This window comes from Rhinopithecus bieti, unplaced genomic scaffold (genome assembly GCF_001698545.2).
Source record: "Rhinopithecus bieti isolate Rb0 unplaced genomic scaffold, ASM169854v2 scaffold_37505, whole genome shotgun sequence".
NCBI classification, from domain to species: domain Eukaryota; kingdom Metazoa; phylum Chordata; class Mammalia; order Primates; family Cercopithecidae; genus Rhinopithecus; species Rhinopithecus bieti.
In genome coordinates, this window is record NW_016815797.1 from 919618 (window position 1) to 935758 (window position 16141).

General features: G+C 39.7%; 1 protein-coding gene across 3 annotated transcripts in view; it reads right to left on the reverse strand.

Moving 5' to 3' along the window:
* CENPP (centromere protein P) overlaps window positions 1-16141 on the reverse strand; it is a 279336-nt gene that overhangs the window by 247084 nt on the left and 16111 nt on the right. For all 3 annotated transcript variants that reach the window (XM_017853698.1, XM_017853697.1, XM_017853701.1), the window contains exon 4: window positions 9015-9103. In XM_017853698.1, the coding sequence (XP_017709187.1) occupies window positions 9015-9103 (89 nt within the window). The remainder of the gene's footprint in view (window positions 1-9014; window positions 9104-16141) is intronic.

A 16141-nucleotide genomic window follows, 5' to 3' on the forward strand; every position in this document is an offset into this window, starting at 1 on the left:
TTTTTTTTTTTTTTTTTTTAACTTTTTGAAGAGATGGTCTCCTGCAGTACCCTCAGGCTTACTAGGGTGGGGAAAAACTCTACCCTGGTAAATTTGTGGTCAGACTGGTTCTCTGCTCTTGAATCCTGTTTTCTGTTGTTTAAGATGTTTATCAAGACAATATGTGCACCACTGAACATAAACCCTCATCAGTAGTTCTGCTTTTGCCCTTTGCCTTGTGATCTTTGTTGGACCCTTATTAGTAGTTCTGCTTTTTGCCCTTTGAAGCATGGGATCTTTGTACCCACTCCCTGTTCTTACACCCCCTCCCCTTTTGAAACCCTTAATAAAAACTTGCTGGTCTGAGATTCAGGCGGGCATCACGGTCCTACCGATATGTGATGTCACTCCTGGTGGCCCAGCTGTAAAATTCCTCTCTTTGTACTCTTTCTCTTCAATTCTCAGATGGCCAACACTTATGGAAAATAGAAAGAACCTACATTGAAATATTGGGGGTGGGTTCCCCTGATAGGGGACACAGCTGTAAAGAAACACAGGTCTTTCCAACTTTTTTTCAGTTAAAGTGGTATAAAATGGATTTGCAATGACACATGTGGTGGCTCATGCCTGTAATCCCAGCACTTTGGGAGGACAAGGCAGGAGGACAGCAAGAGTGCAGGAGTTCAAGACCAGCCTGGGCAATACAGTAAGACCCCTTCCTTTAGCATTTTTAAGTGGATAGGATGGATAATCAAGTGGATAGGATAACCCACTACTCAGCCTCTTTCCCCAGCCACCCCTATCATTGATCAGTGGGCCCATGAACAAAGTAAAGTGGCCATGGTGGCAGGGATGAAGGTTATGCATGGCTCACCAACAAGGACTTCCACTCACCAAGGCTGACAGGGCCAATTTGCCAGCAGCAGAGACCAACACTGAGCCCCTGATATGGCAGCATTCCTTGGGGTGATCAGCTGGCTACCTGGTGGCAGGTTGATTATATCGGGCCTATTCCATCATGGAAAGGGCAGAGGTTTGTACTCACTGGAGTAAGTGTCCTCACTTACTCCGGATATGGGTTTGCTATACTGCACGTAATGCTTCTGCCAAGACTACCATCTGTGGACTCATGGAATGCCTTATCCACCGTCATGGTATGCCACACAGCATTGCCTCTGATGAAGGCACTCACTTTACAGCTAAAGAAGTGTAGCAGTGGGTGCATGCTCATGGAATTCACTTGTCTTACCATGTTCCCCATCATCCTGAAGCAGCTTGATTGACAGAATGGTAGAATGGCCTTTTGAAGTCACAATTACAATGCCAACTATGTGGCAATACTTTGCAAGGCTGTGGCAAAGTTCTCCAGAAGGCCATGTACGCTCTGGACCAATATGTGGTACTGTTTCTTCCATAGCCAAGATTCATGGGTCCAGGAATGAAAGGGTAGAAATTGAAGTGGCACCACTCACCATTACCCCTAGTGATCTACTGGCAAAATGTTTGCTTCCTGTTCCTGTGACATTACATTCTGCTGGCCTAGAGGTCTCAGTTCCAGAGGGAGAAACGCTGCCACCAGGAGACACAACAAAGATCCCACTAAACTAGAAGTTAAGATTGCCACCTGGACACTTTGTGCTCCTCCTACATTTAAGTCAACAGGCTAAGAAGGGAGTTACAGTGTTGGCTGGGGTGACTGACCCAGACTATTGAAATGAAATCATTCTGCTACTTCACAATGGAGATAAGGAAGAGTATGCATGGAATACTGGAGATGCATCAGGGCTTCTTAGTATTACCATGCCCAGTGATTAAGGTTAACAGGAAACTACAGCAGCCCAATCCAAGAAGGTAGTCATCCATACCAGCTATGACCACGTGACCAGCTGCAGAAACAGGCATTGTAATTGTCATGAGTACTTCCTTCTCCTTTCATTAAAAACATATTTGTGCATATATACACTCGTATTAAGAACGTATCTTCATTTTATTTCCTTTTTCCTTTATCACGTGACATACGATTTATTGACTTCATATCAGCATTTAAGTATTGTTAACTTTATGTAATAGTATTTGGGTTGGGGATTGGTGAGTTTCTGGTTTTATGAAGGATAGTTGTATAATGTTAGGCATAATTATGATTATTATTACCTTTATTTGAAGATTGTGTATGATCTTAGGAGATGTGTATGGGTTCAAGTTGACAAGGGGTGGACTTGTCATGGTTAATACTAAGTGTCAACTAGATTGAAGGACACAAAATATTAATCCTGGTTGCCTCTGTGAGGGTGTTGCCAAAGGAGATTAACATTTGAGACAGTGGGCTGGAGAAGGCAGACTCACCCTTAATCTGGATGGGCACCATCTAATCAGCTGCCAGTGAATATAAAGCAGGCAGAAACATGTGAAAAGGTGAGACTGGCCTAGCCTCCCAGCTTATATTTTTCTCCCATGGTGGATGCTTCCTGCCCTTTAATATTGGACTCCAAGTTTTTCAGTTTTGGAACTCAGGCTGGCTCTCCTTGCTCCTCAGCCTGCAGACAGCCTATTGTGGGACCTCGTGATCACGTGAGTGAATATTTAATAAACCCTCATACACACACACACACACACACACACACACACACACACACACACACACACACAGGCTTTAAGCAACAGGCTTGAGAGAAAAGGCCCTGTCTTCTCTCAATGGGACAGATTCACAGAAATATCTTCGGTTTTTTGGTTTTGGTTTTGTTTTTTCAGATAGTGTCTTGCTCTGTCACCCAGAGGAATGCAGTGGCACAGTCTTGGTTGACTGCAACCTCTGCCTCCCCGGTTCAAGCGATTTTTGTGCCTCAGCCTCCCGAGTGGCTGGGAATACAGGCACCTGCCACCACACCCAGCTAATTTTTGTATTTTTAGTACAGATGCGGTTTCTCCATGTTGGTCAGGCTTGTCTCCAACTCCTGACCTCAGGTGATCTGCCCACCTTGGCCTCCCAACGTGCTGGGATTGCAGGTATGAGCCGTGGCTCATGGCCAGGACTATCTTATATAGATGGTGCAAATAAAGCTTACATACGTGGTGATTTAAAAAAAAAAAAAAGGAAAAAAGAAAAAGAAATTCTGACTTATGCCACGTGGATGAACCTTGACAACATTATGCTCAGTGAAATAAGCCAGTCAAAAAAGGCAAATACTGGCCAGGAATGGTGGCTCATGCCTGTAATCCCGGCACTTTGGGAGGCCGAGATGGCCAGATCACCTGAGGTCAGCAGTTCAAGACCAGCCTGGCCAACATGGCAAAACCCCATCTCTACTAAAAATACAAAAATTAGCTGGGTGTGGTGGCGGATGCCTGTAATCTCAGCTACTTGGGAGGCTGAGGCAGGAGAATTGCTGGTGAGGTGGAGGTTACAGCGAGCCAAGATCACGCCATTGCACTCCAGTCGGGCAACAGAGCGAGACTCTATCTAAAGAAAAAAGACAAATATTATATGATTCCACTTATATGAAGTACTTAGAGTAATCAAAATTACACAGACAAAAAGTAGTATGGTGGTTGCTACAGGATGGGGAGAGGGAGGAAGTGGGAGTTATTGTTTATGGGTACAAAGTTTCTATTTTTTTGAGATAGAGTCTCACTCTGTCACCCAGGCTGGAGTGCAGTGGCGCTATCTTGGCTCACCACAACCTCTGCCTCCCAGGTTCAAGCAATTCTCCTGCCTCAGTCTCCCAAGTAGCTGCGACTATAGGCACGTGCCACCATGCCTGGCTAACTTTTGTATTTTTAGTAGAAACAGGAGTTCACCATGCTGGATTTGAACTCCTGACCTCGTGATCTGCCCACCTCAGTCTCCCAAAATACTGGTATTATAGGTGTGAGCCACCACACTTGGCCAAAGTTTCTGTTTTAAAAGAGGAAAGAGTTACATTGATGGATAGTGGTGATGGTTGTACAACATAATGAATATATTTACTATTATGGAAGTGTACTCTTTAACATGGTTGAGTTGGTAGATTTTGTAAGATTTTGCCAAATTAAAAAAATAGGAAAACAAATTAAATAATCTAAAGGAAGGCAAGAAAGGGCAGTAGAACAAAAAAACCAAGTAGATTCACTGAAAACAAAGAACATAAAATAATAGTTGAATTAACACAAAGCTGCATAAGCATGTACTTTACAGGGAACACTGGAGATTATGTGTTAAAAGTCAGTCTAATAACTATTTTAAAAAGTATTTTAACATGTGAAAAAAATTGTTTTCCAAAGCGTATGGGCCTATAAAGAGGAGAAATTAGTTCATTCGCACTTAAAGGCCACAGTGACATGATACTTCGTTCTCCATCAAACAAGTGGGCAAAAAATAAACTCTTACTCATGTGATGAGGGAGTAAGCCATGAAAATAATCTTAAAAGCTATGATGACTCAAGTTTAAACACACACATACAGAGGAAAAGACTGTTCTTTTACAGTGAACTTTAAAAGATTCACAATTCCTCCATTCTTCCATTTGCATCTTCATAAAGGATACTGTACTACAGCACATAAGAGTTTTCCATACAGAAAGAAATTTCGTGTGTGGGTGTGGGTGTTGGCTCTCACAGCGGTAAGAATGACTGTAATTTATCTATTTTTCCTAAGCAAAGTCCAAACTTCACTAAATCTAAAACAGATGTCATGGATTTCTTTCATAAAATGTTGGCAGTAACCCACTTCAATTTCAACTGAAGTAGTCAGGAAACAAAAATAACTCCAAATGTCTCCTTCTCAAGTATAAAGCGAACATAAAGATAAATTTAGGATAAAAATTCCAAAATTTTTTTCTAACAATAAATTCCTGGGACTATTACATCTAAAATTAGGTGACCATCAGAAATTAATTCAGAAAAATATTAACAGTCATTCTCACACATTACTGGTGGGAATACAAAACAGTATGGTTATTCTGGAAAATGGTTTGGCAGTTGATTGTAAATTTAAACATACTCTTACATGACTCAGCAATTCCACCTCTGGTTACGTACCCTAGAGAAAACTTATATTCATACAAAAACCTCCAGTGAATGTTCACAGCAGCATATACATGTGTGTTTGTGTACATAATATACATATTTATAGCATATGAATGTAGCGGCATGAATGCACGTGTATGTGTGTGTGTATATATATACACATATATAAAGATAATATATATGTGTGCATATATGTTATATACACACATACATATATATAAAGATTGTATATATATTATCTTTATATATATATATGTGTGTGTGTATATATATATATATACAGGAGATCGAGACAATCCTGGCCAACATGGTGAAACCTTGTCTCTACCAAAATACAATAATTAGCTGTGGGTGGTGGTGCGTGCCTGTAATCCCAGCTACTTGGGAGGCTGAGGCAGGAGAATCACTTGAACCAGGGAGTCGGAGGTTGCAGTGAGCTGATATCACACCACAGCACTCCAGTTTGGTGACAGGGCGAGACTCCATCTCAAAAAAAAAAATGTATATATAACTATAATATGCTATATTCACCAAAAACTGAAAATAACCCAGATATCCTTCAATCGGTAAATGAATAAACAAACTCAGTTACATCCATACAAGGAAATATGAAAACACAAGAAATAAAAAGCATTAAAAGCAAGATAAAGATGTCCTTAAATGGGCTCACTGGCAAACAGTACTTCAACAGAGGAAAGACTCTACTAAGTTGCAGATAGGTTAATAGAAATTATCCAAACTGAAATACAAAGAAAAAAAGGCATGAGAGAAATAGAGCTGAGCATCCAAATGCTGGGACAATATGTCAAATAGTCTAACTTATGTGTCATTAGAATGACACGGGGCAAAATAAATACTTTAAAAGACATGGTTGATAATTTTCACACAAATATACCCTAAACATAGCACAAACTACAAAAATGCAAAATTAAGAGAAAGATTTAAGGCTGTCCCAAGCACACACACACAAGACACACTAATACAGAAAAATAAAGATAACAATCATTGCAGACTTTTGTCACAGCCTATGCAATCCAGATTATGAATGAGTATGTTTAAATACATATATTTTTTAAAAACCTGTCTACTCAGAATTCTATGGCCAGCAAAAATATCTTTCAAAAAAATGAAGGCAAAATTAAGACCTTTCCAGAGAAACAAAAGCTGACAGATATTATGGCCAACAGACCAGCACAGCAAGAAATTTTAAAGGGTCAGGTGCGGTGGCTCACGCCTGTAATCCCAGCAGTTTGGAAGGCTGAGGCGGGTGGATCACCTGAGGTCAGGAGTTTGAGACCAGCCTGATCAACTCTGTTTCTACTAAAAACACAAAATTAGCCGGGTGTGGTGGTACACACCTGTAGTTCCAGCTACTTGGGAGGCTGAGGCAGGAAATTCACTTGAACCCAGGAGGCAGAGGTTGCAGTGAGCTGAGATTGGGCAAAAAGAGTGAAATTCTGTCTCAAAAAAAAAGTTAAAGGAAGTTCTCAAGGAAGAAGGAGCATAGCATTTAGAAATCTGAATCAACATAAAGAAATGAAGAATGTTGGAAATGAAAAAATGCAGATAAATATACAAAAACATGTTTTATCAGCCAGGCATGGTGGCTCACACCTGTAATCCTGGCACTTTGGGAGGCCATAGTGGATCATTTGAGGTCGGGAGTTCAAGACCAGCCTGGTCAACGTGGTGAAACCCTGTCTCTACCAAAAATGCAAAAAAAGAAAAACCAAAAAAAAAAAGAAAGAAAGAAAATTAGCTGGGCATGGTGGCTGGATGCCTGTAATCCCAGCTACTCAGGAGGCTGAGGCAAGAGAATTGCTTGAACTTGGGAGGCGGAGGTTGCAGTGAGCCAAGATCATGCCATTCCACTCCAGCCTGGATGACAGAGTAAGACTCTACCTCAAAAACACAAAACAAGTTTTGACTTATTTTTAATTGCTTTAAAAAATAATTGACAGTCTACGGCAAAAATAGTAACAATGCCCTGAGACATTTGAAACATGTAAAAGTATATGACAATTGTATGACAATAATAATACAACAGTTGAAGGAAAATAAATGGAAAGTATAATGTTGTTCTTATAGTACATGTGAAATGTTTACTATTTAAAGTGAAGGTAGACTGTGATAAGGGAAGATCAAGGTAGAAGCAAGAGTCAATAAAATAATGACTAAATATTTTTCAAAACCTAAAGATACCAATCCTGTCTGAAAAACTACAGATCTATAATGAAAACTAAAATAAATTCATAAGTAGGCATATAACATTTAAATTGCATAACATCTGAGATAAAGAAGAAAGAAACTCCAAGAGAAGTAACTTACACAAGGTAATTGAATCTAGACTAAAATCCAGGTCTTCCGACCTATGTTCAGTACCCTTTCTAAAATACCAGTCACTCTCCACAAAATGGGAACCCAGTCTAAAAAACTGACCAAAAAGCTGAGATTAAATATTTATTAAGTAACTATAATATGCTCATTACTACAGGAAGAGAGATATCTCACTATTCTTCCTTTTGTATTTCCAAATAGCAGATGCTACTTCCAAACCATGGTCTGAACAAAAGGAAATAGGTGATCTCTGCCATGATACAACACTTTCTTGGTATTCTCCCTACTTCTCAAACAGTTCCTTTTCTAATTCCTGTGCAGGATCCTTCCCTTCTATTCAGTCAGTATATTTTAGAATTCCTCAAGGCTCAGTTCTGGGGCCTTTTCTACTTTCACTCTATATTCCTTCATAGGCAATCTCATTCCTGCTCAAGGTTTTAATTCCTACCCAATAGAAGATAATTCCAGTGTTCTATATCTCCCACCCCCACCTCTTCTGTGCTGCCTCTTTCTCATTTTCATTTCAGTGTTTTCAAAGGCACTCAAGTCCCATATGTCCAAAATAAAGTCATAATCTCACCTGACAATGGTCCTCTTCCAACCTTCCCTTAACAGCAGACAGAACCACTATAATCAAAGAGTCATCCCCTGTGAATGACCTCTAATCCCTTTTACTCAAGCAATCCCATGCCCACTGATTTTTGCTTCCAAATTATCCCCCAAATCCATCTAGCTAAGTACCATCATTTCAGTCCAAACTACAAACTTCTCTTGCCTGAACAGTTTTAAAAGACTAGTCATTGACTCATTTGTATCAATGATTGCACCCCTTCATTCCATTTCCCTATAGCATCCAGAATAATTCTTTCTAGGATGCCACACTTTTGCTTTCCTCAGGCCCTGCTCAAAACTTTCAATAGTTTCACTTGGTCCTGGGACTGTAATAAAACTCTTTATACCAAATTCCTGGTAGTATGGACCTCATCTAATTTCCTAGCCTCATCTTACACCATTCTCCTAGGCTCTTGCCTCCACCTGCCACTGTGGTCCTGTGTCAACTGCTCACAGATGCTGTGCTCCCTGCTGGCACAATGCTCAGCAAAGTTATGCCCTCTTTGTTAGTTCACACCTACTCATTTTTCCGATGTCAGCTCAAGCTTCAGGAAATGATATCATGTTCTCTTTGCTGGTCAAATTCCTGATAAACACTTTGGGAGGCTAAGGCAGGAGGACTGCTTAAGCGTAGGAGTTTGAGACCAACCTGGGCAACATAGTGAGACCCCATCACTAATTTAAAAACAAAATATAGAAATAATAAAAAGCAAAAATTCCTGATATACACTTCAACAGCATTATGTAACTCTCCTCTGTAGCATGGCCATAATTTTATATTTACTTCTGCCATTATTTGATTAATATCTGACTTCTCCACTAGACTGTCAATCCCATGAGGACTGAAGATTGTATCTTTTGTTTGCTCACATTTTAATACCCAGCACATAGTGAATGTGCAATAAATATAAACTAAATGAAAGAATGATAGATATAGAGAATACGGGCTTAAATATAAGCCACAATAGTGGTGTTATACTTTCAGAGAAGACCTACTTACTTACTAAGAAAAGGAAAAGGTAAACTTAAAACTGTGAAGTGTAAATTTACTTTTTTTCTCTAAAAAAGTTTGTTAAATAGCTTACCTAGACACAAATTCACTTAATTCTGAGCATTCTGTGGGCTCCATTATTATGTTGAGGTCAGTAACAGCAGAAGATAATCTCTCCTTATTCTAAAATAAAGATAAAATTTATGTATCAAAGCATGGTAAACTTCAAAAGACAAAATACTTTTGAAATATGCAAAATGAAATGCCACCAAATAAAAGGAAACAGTAATCAAGAAATGAAACCAAAAATATTGGTTATTAAAAGAATGAAGTCAGATCCTTATTCTATAACAAAAACCAAAATGAACTCCAAATGAATTACTTATGTAAATTAAACACTGAAACAATAAAATATGAGGAGAAAATACAAACTTTTAATTTATTAAGTGAAGAAAGACTTTCTAAGCAAAATTAGAAAAAATTAGCAAATACGATTAAATAAAAACACAAAATAGCAAAGTAAAAAAATGACTAAATTATAATAAAAGAGAAGCAATAAACTGAGCTAAATATTTACCATAAACGTGACAAAGGGATATGGAAAAGGAAAAGGATATGAACTAAAAATTCAGAAGTGAAAACAATTTACATGTACGAAAATGTTCGATCTCAAGCAGGCATGGTCGCTCATGCCTATTAGCACTTTGGGAGGCTGAGGTGGGCGAATCACCTGAGGTCAGGCATTTGAGATCAGTCTGGCCAAAATGATGAAACCCTGTCTCTACTAAAAATACAAAAAATTAGTTGGGCGTGGTGGTGGGCGCCTGTAATTCCAGCTACTTGGGAGGCTGAGGCAGAAGAATCGCTTGAATCCCGGAGGCAGAGGTTGCAGTGAGCCGAGATCGCGCCACTGCACTCCAGCCTGGCGACAGAGCAAGACTTCCGTCTCCAAAAAAAAAAGAAAGAAAGTTCAATCTCGCCAGTAATAACTGTAAATTAAAACAACAAGATAAGATGCCCTTTTGTTTTTTGGAGACCGAGTCTCACTCTGTTGACAGGCTGGAGTGCAGTGGCGCGATCTCGGCTCACTGCAACCTCTGCCTCCCGGATTCAAGCGATTCTTCTGCCTCAGCCTCCCCAGTAGCTGGGACTACAGGCGCCCGCCACCACATCCAGCTAATTTTTGTATTTTTAGTAGAGATGGGGTTTCACCCTGTCGGCCAGGATGGTCTCAATCTCTTGACCTCATGATCCCCCAGTCTCTGCCTCCCAAAGTGCTGGGATTACAGGCGTGAGCCACTGCACCTGGCGGACAAGATGCCATTTCTACCTATAAAATGAGCAAAGACTAAAAATGTTAATCCTAGTAAATGTACTGAAACCTAGCATAACCCTTTTAGAAATCACTGTGACAACGCATATCTTAAAGATATTCCTAATCTCTGTCCCAGTAATTTAACTTCTGAGAATCTATCCTTAAGCACTGTAATGAGAAATGAAGACAAAGATCTATGAATAAATATATTCATAACAGTACTACTTATCACAGAAAACAAAAACAACTGTATACTCAGTGATGGGGATTGTTAAACTATTTTGATCTGCAGATTCAGGTTTTCCCTTTTACTTTAGTAAAATTTCTTCTATTATGTATTTGCCTATAATTTCTCTTTACTTTTTTTGCTATTCTTGTTTTTGGAAAAATCATATATTGGCTCTCCATTGTCTGTCTTCTAGATTTATTATCTTCCTTTCAATTGCTCTCACAGATGAGTTTTCTCAAGCATATCCTCCATATTCAATTCCCTTATACTGATCAATGTAGCTTTCAGTACTATAATCATTTCATTCTTTTCTTTTCTCTCAGCTTTCTTTTCTCTTACTCAATTTTCTTTATACTTTGAGAGTAAGAAAAGCTTTTATATAGCATGCTCTTTTATTTCCTGGATTAACTATTCTTAATTGAGTTTGTCTGCATTTCCTTAACTTCCTTTCTTTTTATGTTAGCATTTTTGCCGTGATTTTAAATCACATTGCCCGATATGATGATGAAAAAACTCCGTTCCATTTTTTTTTTTTTTTTTTTGAGACGGAGTCTCGCTCTGTTGCCCAGGCTGGAGTGCAGTGGCTCAGTCTCGGCTCACTGCAAGCTCTGCCTCCTGGGTTCACGCCATTCTCCTGCCTCACCCTCCCAAGTAGCTGGGAATACAGGCACCCGCCACCACGCCCGGCTAATTTTTTGTATTTTTAGTAGAGATGGGGTTTCACCGTGTTAGCCAGGATGGTCTCGATCTCCTGACCTCATGATCCACCAGCCTTGGCCTCCCAAAGTGCTGGGATTACAGGCATGAGCCACCACACCCGGCCCTGTTCCATCTTTGTGCTCTGAACTCTGTGGCTCCTATTTGTTACAAACAGCAGTAAATCCAGCAATTTTTGCTATTTCCTAAGACTACAGTGAGCAGAAACTCCTTGACTCTCTTTCTCATTTCTCTAGATACTATCTGACTGCCCCTTAATATGCTGAGCTGTTGGAGAAAGAGATACTGATGGCTTACAGTCACTGCTTAGTTTTTCATCTACTTGAGGGAAGGATAGAAATTACCAGAAGGTGCAGTTCAAGTAAGCTCTCTGTGGGCATCCTACCACCATTTCTAATCAACACATGAATTCCAGAAGCACTCTTACAACTCAATTTTAAAAAAGATAACCCAATTTAAAACTGGGCCAAAGATCTGAATAGACATGTCTCCAAAGATGATACATGAATGGCCAATAAGCACATGAAAAGATGCTCAACATCATTAGTCACCATCAGGTAGTTCCATTTGACCTGGTAATTCCACTCCTGGTTATACATCCCCACAAAACGAAAACTTAAGTCCACTTAAAAACTTGTACACAGGGCTGAACATAGTGGCTCATGTCTCTGATCCCAACACTTTGGGAGGCTGAGGCAGGATTACCTGAGCTCAGAAGTTCAAGACCAGCCTGGGCAATACAGTGAGACCCATCTCTACAATGATAAATGCCAAAGTGGGGCTGGGCCTTGAAAACATTATGCTAAGTAAAAGAAGCCAGACAACATAGACCACATATTATATAACTCTATTTCTATGAAATGTCCAAAATAAGCAAATCCATAGAGAGAAAACTGGTTCTTTGTGGTTGGATGAAAGAAGGGGGAATTGAAGGGTGACAGGTAAAGAATATAGGGTTTCTTGGCTGGGAGCGGTGACTCACACCTATAATACCAGCACTTTGGGAAGCCGAGGCGGTCAGGAGTTGGAGACCATCCTGGCCAACATGGGGAAACCCCATCTCTACTAAAAATACAAAAAATTAGCTGAGCGTGGTGACGGGCGCCTGTAATCCCAGCTACTTGGGAGGCTGAGGCAGGAGAATCGCTTGAACCTGGGAGGCGGAGGTTGCAGCGAGCCAAGATCACGCCACTGCACTCCAGCCTCCACAACAGAGCAAGACTCGGTCTCGAAAAGAGTAACAATAATAATAATAAATAACAAACTTGTGAAACAAAGCTTGTATTCCAAATAAATTATATCTTTAAAAAAACACTGAACTATACACTTTAAACTGGTAAGTTATATGGTATGTGAATTATATCTCAATAGAACTGTTACCAGAAAAAAAAAAGAGAGGAAAGAAACGAAAAGGAAAGAAAAAGTCTCAGGGGCACATCTGGTCTCTTGGTCAGGTATGTGTAGATACATGTTAGATTTCAGCTTTTCACCCATTAGGATAGGCAAAAAAAATTTTTTTGTTTGGGTTATAGAATCCTGTTTAACAACTCAAAAGCTGACTTCAAAATATTGTTTTTCCACCTCTCCCCTGCTTGTGGTACTGCTAACTAGGTCAATTCTCCCCAGTTGGTAAATACGGGAAGAGACCTTATAAACAATCTGACCTCAAAGCCCCTACATGAGTCTCAGCAGCACATTCCTTTCTACTATGGTCCATTTAAGCCCACAGTTCTCATTCTCCTCTACAACTGAAGGATCATGGGTAGAGATCTTTAGGAAAAGGGTGCCATTAAGTTGGTCCTTTTTTTTTTTTTTTTTTTTTAAGACAGAGTTTTGGTCTATTGCCCAGGCTGGAATGCAGTGGTTCAATCACAGCTCATTGTGACCTTGAATTAGTGGGCTCAAGCAATCCTCCTGTCTCAGCCTCCCAAGTGGCTAGGACTATATAGCCACCAAGCCTGGCTAATTTTTTTTTAATTAAAAAAAATTTTCTTTTTTAGAGACAAGGTCTCGCTATGTTGCCCAGGCTGGCTTCTAATTCCTGGGCTCAAGCTATCCTCCTGCCTTGGCTTCCCTCAGTGCTGGGATTATAGGCGTGAGCCATTGTGGCCAGCCTAACTTTGTAAAACTTATAAACCCCTTATGAAGCACCCTGTATCGGATTTCAGTGTTTAGAATCAAATGTCATTAATCTCAAACAGATTTCCTTTGGAGCCTGTGATAATGGAATTGTATTCTCTTCCATTTAAAAAATTGCTTATTTTTTGAATAATTTTGTTCATTTCATTGGGACAGAAGTTATGGAAACATACTTAACCTGCCACTTTCCCCACAAACTCCTACCCATCTAATTGACTATATTGCTTGGATTATGGAAAGCTGATAAATGTTAATTCTGATGGCCTTACAACTCTTCACAAATGTAGTACTAAGAACACCAGAAAGTAAATCTGGCCAACAGAGCTCTATGTCCCAACCACCTTGGACAACAAGAGCTGCACCAACATGAGTAATCATTCAAACTCTCTGGATCCATTTACTTATAAAATAACAGGGTTGACCCAGACAAACTATAAATCATCATTGTGTTCTAACATTCTATTAACATGATTTGAGGTCATGTTTAGTTCAAATATTATATTAATATAACTTTATTACAACAATATTCTGTAAATTGAGGGTTTTACTATTTAGATTACTTTTTAATTTTCAGATAGCTAAACCTCTCCCTCTAGTGGAAATTTTATTTTAAAAAATGTTTTAGAACACACAAGGTTGCTCTGTCTTTTTTTTTTTTTATCAGTCTTCACAGTAAAAATGTAAAACTGTGCTCAGCATGTAAAATGGTAAAACTATTTTAGAAGGCAATTTGCCACTATCAATCAGAATTTATAAGTTTCCTTTGACCCCGCAATTCTACTAGGTATGTTCCTAAAGGCATACATACACAAGTTGGTATAGAATATGCTAGAATTTACCATTAAATAATAAAAATTTCAAAAGCTTTTCATCAGCTTATTACATCAGAATTGTAAGCAATTGTTTTTCCCTCCCCAAGTAAGAACTCTTGGTGCTTCTCACACAACTGACTCCAAAAACCCTGTTGACTCCAGAGCTGTCTATAATTTCTTCCAACACCTTGTTTACCAGTCTGGTCTTCAAGAAGAATCATGAAATCTAAAAGGCTCAGAGAGAAAGTGAGAGTTCTTAACAAATCCAGGGAGAATAAACTCTTTCTGCAGCACTTTGTTAGTAAAACCAATCAGTCCCAAAACACCTACACACTTTTAAATGTGAACAATGACAACTCATCTCTCTTTAGAGACTCAGCAATTACTAGGTTCTACGTCTTTCAAAGAACGTATCAACAGTCCCTCTCCTTAAGATTTTTTTTCCCCCTGCATCCCCTAAAGCATATAGGACAGAAACTGCTAGTGGTCCCCTCTATTTATACTTTTTTCTTGTCCCAGTTTTCCATTGGTCATATGGCCAAGCATAATGAAGACTAAATTTCCAGCACCCTTTATATGAATTTGTTGGCCAATAGAATATAAGTGAAAATGATGAGTGTACAACTTCCAGAAAGTGTCCTTTAAAAGAACAGGTGAGCCTTTCTTTGCCATCCTCTTCCTGATACCCGAAATGCTAATATGATCATTGCACCATGACTTGAAGCCATGTGTGGCTGATGGTAGAACTTGATTATCATAAAACCACCCTATTAGCCCTTGAAAACATACAAGTTTACTTAAGTAATAGAGAAATACACTTCTAGTACCTTTATTTTTAAGTTTTCTGTGAGGCACAGCTCAAATGATTCTAATTCATTCAGATGTGAGCTAACAGCATAAGCTTAGGCCATTACCAAACGGTCATAAAATTTTCAATCATGCTTTCGTGGCACGAGGATGAGAATATTAGCATAAAATACTGTTGAGGTCTGGGTCAGTGCCAACACTGTCTGGTAGGAGGCAGAGTATGGCCACATCAGCAGGGATTGCAGGACCTAAGCGGCAGGACATCTACTGCCTGGCTTCTGTCCTGTCTGTGATGCCCTGGGGTGGTTACCCAGGCCCAGCAGGCCAAACCACGCGGTAGTTCATGCTGGGAATGACTCTGGTCAGGCAGCAGTCATTCTTCAGGAACATATCACATTATCAAAAATGTCTTCTCCACCGTGACCTCATCCTTATCTGACTCAGAAAGGCATCAAATTACTATTTGATACTTTCCATCAGAGGTTTAAGGTGACTGAAGTATGCAACTTAAATAAAGTGAAGATATTGCAGTCTATGTTGGATATTATAGTCTATGTTATGTCTCATGCCATAGCCCCACTAAGAAGCATACCAATCAATCTTAGGGTACAACCCATCCTGGAAGGTACAACTCCACTAAGAAGCTCATTCATCTCAATGTCAGAGGATAATCTTTCCCTTTTCACTTGGATTTGTGGACAAGCCTCTCAAGGACAAGACTAATTCTGCCCACAACGGAGCTTCCCTCCGCATAACCTATGAGGCAACTGTGAAAAAGATGAACTCTTACAGTAGAAAAAGCCTGCAAGACCCCAAGGCTGCTAGGATTCCCCTGAGCAGTTTCCTGGACATATATACTAGAGTACAGACATTTTTGGAGATGGAAGTGGACCACGGGATTACGATTCCACCAACCTGCCATGGGTTGCAGGCTTGGCCCGTTAATGGATGCCAGCATACAGAAGAGCATTCAGTAGATTACCACTCTCAGGTCAAGTTCACGTCAGCCACAAAGAAAGAAAATATAGTCAGTCAGACTATGAAACCTTTTACAAAGGGACAACATCCAGGAATCCAGCAGCCGCCTAAAGGAAAAGCCTGGGATGGTGGCACAGGTTGTCCAGCCTAAATGATACTAATCCATTTGGGTCCATTCTCTGCTTTAGTCTTCAGCAAATGATCTTTGTGGTCATGTGATATCT